The sequence below is a fragment of the Zea mays genome, chromosome 3 (genome assembly GCF_902167145.1).
Source record: "Zea mays cultivar B73 chromosome 3, Zm-B73-REFERENCE-NAM-5.0, whole genome shotgun sequence".
In the NCBI taxonomy this organism is placed as follows: domain Eukaryota; kingdom Viridiplantae; phylum Streptophyta; class Magnoliopsida; order Poales; family Poaceae; genus Zea; species Zea mays.
The window spans coordinates 221,791,194-221,796,917 of NC_050098.1; the positions used below are offsets into that span (position 1 = coordinate 221,791,194).

Consider the following 5,724-nt stretch of genomic DNA (forward strand, 5'->3'; position numbering starts at 1 on the left):
AGCATCTGATGCACCATACTTAGTAGTAAGTGCATCCCACAACTGTTTCCCGTCTGTGTACTGCATATTAGCATCAACCAGACGGTCAACAAGGGCGCTAAGAACGGCTCCCGTGAACATAGTATTGGCATGGTCGTACTCTTTCTCCTGTTCAGGAGTCAGTGGACCCTCAGGTCTGCCTTTACTAACATGGAAGACATTCATAGCAGTAAGCCAGAGCGTGGCCTTGACTTGTCATCTCTTAAAGTGCATACCATTGAACTTTTCTGGCTTGAGCGCATCGGCAAAAGCAGCCATAGAAAAACTAGGAAATTGTCTACAATAAGGTTTTTGGATTGTTGAATAATTAGACAAATTCCAAATTAAATTCCGAATATAAATCATGACCAAATCAGAAGAACTGAAATAAAAGCCAAATCAGATGATGCGTACTGATTAGACTTACTGATTGTTGGCGCACGCCAGGATCAGCTGGGTCGACGAGGTCAGCAGATCACGAGCAGTCGCGTGAAGACGCTTCCCAAAAACCTTATTCGCCCTCTCCCGGTGCAGGATCTAGAAGACGAAGGGTTCCGGAGACCTGCTCTCCTGATCGCAGATGCACCTCTGCGGTCGGGACGAAGGGAACTAAAAGGCGGCTCAGCTATGAAGAGAGGCGAAAGCGAACTGGGATCTCGGGATGATTTGGAGGCTGGCTGCCGGGCTCCTTTTATAGGGCCAAGTCCGCGACCCCCTGTGCTTATCCGCCCACGAAAATCTCGCAATCAGTTGAGATTTTATAGCGATCGGTTAGGATAAGCGTAACAGCCAAGAAACCAAAAAATCAAACGGCAAAAGGTAGCCGCGCCCCCGCAAGGCGAGGGGCCGGATTTCGGCGGACCATTCACGCGCATGTCGTGCGCCCGCGCCCTTCGGCCTGGCCTGGCCCGGCCCGGCCCGGCCAGGCGAGCGAGCGCGCGCGTGTGGCTCTCCACACTCTCCCCTCTCATCCATGACTTGGTGAGTGAGTGTGGCTTCCATATTTAAGCTAGCTCTACTCTACAAGAGCTAGCAATATGGTGCTATTGGTTCCACCTATCCCTTTGTCATCCACTTATATGGGCTTTTGAGATTTTCCTGGAATTATTAGAAATTCTTAATTGGGCCAAGCCCATAAATCCTAACATTCAGCACGAAACATCGTCTTCGATCGATGAAACCATCTTCAGTGAAACTAGCTGCTAAAGTTGGCAAACTTGGTACAAGATTCAGTAAACTGTAAATCCATCTGATTGTTCATGTGACCGTTTAGGTATTGTTTTATATTTACATGAGCTAGAAAGTTTAACTCCTCTGCTCTGGCAGTGGCAGAGGTGCGGGAGCCAGAGCACCTGTAAGCTATGATGCACCCATGTTTCACAAAACTCACGTACCGATGTCGGATATTGTATCGGATATGGATACTCCTCGGATACTTTCTGTGAACTCACCTATCGGTGTCGAATACCGTATCGGATACAAATACTCCTTGATACTTCCGGATACATATCCGGAGCGTATCGAGAATTTATGTGAATTTAAATAAATAAAAAATGACGGATACTCCTAGGACACCTCTCATAGCTGCAGAATACCTTATATGGTCTCTGGTCTGTTAGAATTAGAACTTAGAACTTGTGTGGTGAACTAGTGATTATTTGCGAGTATGCTGATGCAGTGTATCCCTATTATTAAGTAAGTCATTATCATTATCCTGACATTTACTAAGTCCAATTTTAGAATACTTTTGTCTTTTTTAGTCCCACATAGACACAAGTCCGTACTCTACTAGGATGATGCACAAGAAATGGTCAGAATAGCTTAGTTGATAGAGCAGAGGACTAAAAATCCTCGTGTCACCCGTTCAAATCTGGTTCCTGGCACAGAAAAAAGGATCTACTGAATAGGTATTGATACAAATTACTCGAGATGGATTACACGTGTTTTGGCATGCTGATTTCATTGATTTGAGTCCAGATAAATTTTGAAAGAGGAAGTAGATATTTACTTTAGTCAAAATTATTGAACATTAACTTCTAATACCCTTAAATTGAACTGATCGGCAATGGTCTATCTCAGACATTTCAGTATTTAATTTTATTTATAATATATATTTTATATCACCGTATCAGTATTTTCTGAGAAATAGCGTATCAGAGTATTTTTTGATAAATAGCGTATCAGAGTATCGACGTATCCCGTATCCATATCCCTCGTATCAGGGCAACATAGCCGGTAAGTGCCATGTACATCTTCCTCACTGCAACAAACTAAAGCCTCCCTGCATTCCAGTTTTGTCTGAAACTAATTCTGAAACATCTGCCCGTTCTCAACGCGGCAGCCAGCCTGCTCGAGCGCAGCCGAGAAGAACGTGGCCCCGTCAATCCTCGAGTCCATGCACAGCGGGGAGAACACGGAGATGATGTCCCTTGTGGTCACCACTCCTTGGACGCGCCCGTGCTCGTCGACGATGAAGCTGCAGCTGCTCCTTAAAGTTGTCAGCTTCTCCATCGCTTGCTTTAGGGTGTCGGATTCCAGGTTGGTGGCTGGTAGGCCCACCATGCCTGACTGCCTGCTCCTGAGCGCGAGGATGTTTCGGCCAGGCGCACATGAATTTTCAGCGGTGCTGCATTTCCTGTCGGTCTTGTTATTCAGGCTGATTAATTCTTCCAGAGTAGTTGTCCTGTATGGATCAGGAAATACGAGGGGAATTCTTAATTATTTCGGAAAACTTGGCAAAAGGAGATGGCAGTACTTACGTTCGCTTGCTGAAAAGGGTGCTGTCATCTAGAAACAGGTAGAGATCACTGCACTGTAATGATCCAATTAGACGGCTGGTTTTCCTGTCAATGACTGCAACCCCCGTTTTTTCCTTTGAGAGAATATGCAGCCCATCAGCTAGAGTTTGATCTGAGTACACCAAAACAGGCTTCCTCACATTTGCAAACCTGTCGACAAGTCAAATGCAGCATTTTAGACTTGCAGAAGTTATGGTATCATGCATGTTGAGCACATGCAGGTACGGGCTTTGACAAGCTTGCATTTATAGCTGACTGCTTTTCAGGATATTTCCCCACAAGATACTTCTTTTATAAGCATATCCCCTTGTCACGGCTAGTTTAAAAACTCAAATCTCCTCCAAGATTGGAGGGGATTGGGGCCTCAATCGCCTCGAATCCAATCATGAAGATGATTTGAGTTTCCAATTAGCCCTCAAGGCTATACCTTCCCAAGACCCCACCCTAGGTCTTATTCGGCCGCGCAGAGATCGGAGGAAATTGAGGAGGATTAAACATCTTTTATTCAATTTTGATTATGAAGGGATTTATTCCCCTCCAATTCCTTTCAATTCACTTCTAATTGAACAAGCTCTTATGCGGGAGTCAATCTGCTCCTTTTTATGCTCTAGAAAAAAGAAATTAATGAAACCTAAGAAGCATTTGACCTGTTCACACTACAAAGCATACCTCATACACACAGTTCACTTCCTTGCATTTGTTTCCTATTCATGACGCATACAAGGTATTCTAAATAGTAGTTAGGCATACAACTGAATCATGGTAAGCATTTTCACCTAACTGTACTGAAGCACTTCTTATTCAGGCTCAGGGCTTACCTAAATTCCGAAAGCTGCTTGTCTGCAATTTTATCAAGCCACTCAAGGCCACTTGACTGGAGAAGCAGCTCCATCACTGCATCCTAGTGCAATACATCGGCCGGCCGTCAGCATCACGATTGAGTTCTGTATCCATAATCACCGAGCATAAAAAGAGCACTGACAGAGCATCAAGGAAGGCACGAGTTACCTGTGTGACAAATCCAATAACACTCGAGTTCATTGACTCAACAACCGGTGCCACGTTGAGCCTGTGGTGTTTCGAAAAGAGAAGCATTGCGTGGAACAGCGTGTCATGGGTCCGAACAGGGAAGAATGGCTCCCACAGGAACAACTTCGCTAACCAGGCGATCTGTTTTGTTTCACCAGAGTAACAGCCGCAATGTTAAAAATAGAAGAAAAAATCACCGTTTTTATCCCCACCATTCGTCCTATTTCGCTAAGAGAAAGGTATTCAGAATACATTACATATATGTCCCATCCATTCCAGTGTACAAACATAAGTGAAGGGTGACATTCGATATGTGGAGTACCTTCGTTTCTGCAATCTGATGATGCTGTTTCAGAGTAGAGAGGAAATCAGAAGTACTGTCTGTTGGTTCACTTTCCACTTTGCCAAGTTCCTATGAATGGCCAACGCAACAGATGAATTTGTCAAGATCGGATGGCAACCAAAAGTAATGATCGTTCATTCTTCGCCAAAAAAAAAAAAAAAACAGGCCACATGAACTGTCTATAAGACGAAATTCAGAGCAACGTTTCGATCTCCGCCGGCAAACCGAAAAATTTAGTGACTTGAAAAAACATGTACTCCTAGATCGTCAGGTTACCTCAAGTGCCCACAGGACTAGGCTCGAGAACTCGACGAAGCCAATATCGCGATCGACGTACTTGCCTAGACTGCTGTGCACCACGTCGATGATCACCGCGCCCGCGGCGTTGCTGCTGTACATGGCGTCGAGGGCGCCCAGGACGGAGCCGTGGAGCTTGACCTCCACCGCTGCGTGCGGAACAAACACGAACGCGAGATGGTTAGTGGTCGGGTATATGGAATGGAATGGATCGTCCTCGTCCGACCCAACACCTACCGACACATACAGGAAGCGAGAAGAAGCAACTCTGTGCCTCGTGTCGTGATACCTGGGGAGGCAGTGGGTTGGAGCGCGCCCGGGACGGAGGAGACGGGGATGTGGTCCAGGAACGACTTGAGCGCTTCGCTCCAGCACTCCCCTGCCGCCTCCGCCCCGCTTTCGCGGCTTGCGGTGGCTTCGCTCGCTGCTTCTCTCGCCATCTCCCCAGCGATCTCTGCGCTCCCGGACTCTGGCTGCGGTGCAAGTGTAACGGACAGGTCTCTGAGCTTTTCACCCTGCTCCTTCAGCGACTCAGCGTCCTTCTGCAGTTTCGCGAGAGGTTGCCGGGACACGTCTGCGGGTGCGCCGGGACAGATGGCGCATACAGGATACGTGTTGCGTTTGGATTTGTCCAGTAGTTGTACTACGGTTTCGGTTTTGGCTCCATATATCAAGCAGTAGTTTGAAGGTAACAGTAGAGATGGCCAAACGGGCCGCCCGGTCCAGCCCGGGCCCGGTGAAGCCCGGCCAAAAACTGGGCCGGGCCTGCTGAGCCAGCGGGCTTAATTTTCTGTTTAAGCCCGGCCCGCAGCGGGCTTAAACGGGTCGGGCTGGCCCGTTTAGCACGAAAAAACGGGTCGAAAAGCGGGCTAAACGGGCCGGTAAGCACGTTTTAGTGTAAAAAAACGGGCTTAGAGGTAAACGGGCCGTGCCGGGCTAGCCCGCCGTGCCTAGTTTCCTGTCCAAGCCCGTCCGCTTATTCTACCGTGTCGGGCTCGGACCGGGTCCATAAAGCGGGCTTCGTGCCGGGCTCACGGGCCTCGTGCTTTTTGGCCATCTATAGGTAACGGCGTGTGCCGACGTTCGAATTTTCTCGGGGCTCTACAATTTAGAATTAGATTTAAATAAATAGTTTAAATTTTTAAAGTTTTAGTCTACATATATTTAAATTTTAGATCTTATAAGTAAGTTTAAAGTATTTTTAAAACAATTAGAGCTCTAAATTTTAGATAAGAAATA

At 46.9% G+C, this 5,724-nt stretch overlaps 1 protein-coding gene across 1 annotated transcript; it reads right to left on the minus strand.

Moving 5' to 3' along the window:
* Positions 1-2,113: 2,113 nt before the first annotated feature.
* LOC103651458 (SNF1-related protein kinase regulatory subunit gamma-1) lies at positions 2,114-5,056 on the minus strand. The gene is made up of 7 exons (XM_008677091.2): positions 4,775-5,056; positions 4,465-4,634; positions 4,168-4,257; positions 3,825-3,986; positions 3,635-3,717; positions 2,778-2,966; positions 2,114-2,701 (listed from the first exon to the last, which is right to left on the minus strand). The coding sequence occupies exons 1-7, from the start codon at positions 4,923-4,925 to the stop codon at positions 2,323-2,325; spliced, it is 1,224 nt and encodes a 407-aa protein (XP_008675313.1). The 5' UTR covers positions 4,926-5,056; the 3' UTR covers positions 2,114-2,322.
* Positions 5,057-5,724: the final 668 nt, after the last annotated feature.

What these genes read in the sequence shown, in the direction of transcription:
- LOC103651458 (XM_008677091.2), bottom strand. Translation starts at nt 4,925, where the DNA reads ATGGCGAGAGAAGCAGCGAGCGAAGCCACCGCAAGCCGCGAAAGCGGG. An exon ending in TAGTCCTGTGGGCACTTGAG is followed by an intron (nt 4,258 to 4,464) that starts GTAACCTGACGA and finishes GGCCATTCATAG; the next exon opens with GAACTTGGCAAAGTGGAAAG. An exon ending in ACCCTTTTCAGCAAGCGAAC is followed by an intron (nt 2,702 to 2,777) that starts GTAAGTACTGCC and finishes TGATCCATACAG; the next exon opens with GACAACTACTCTGGAAGAAT.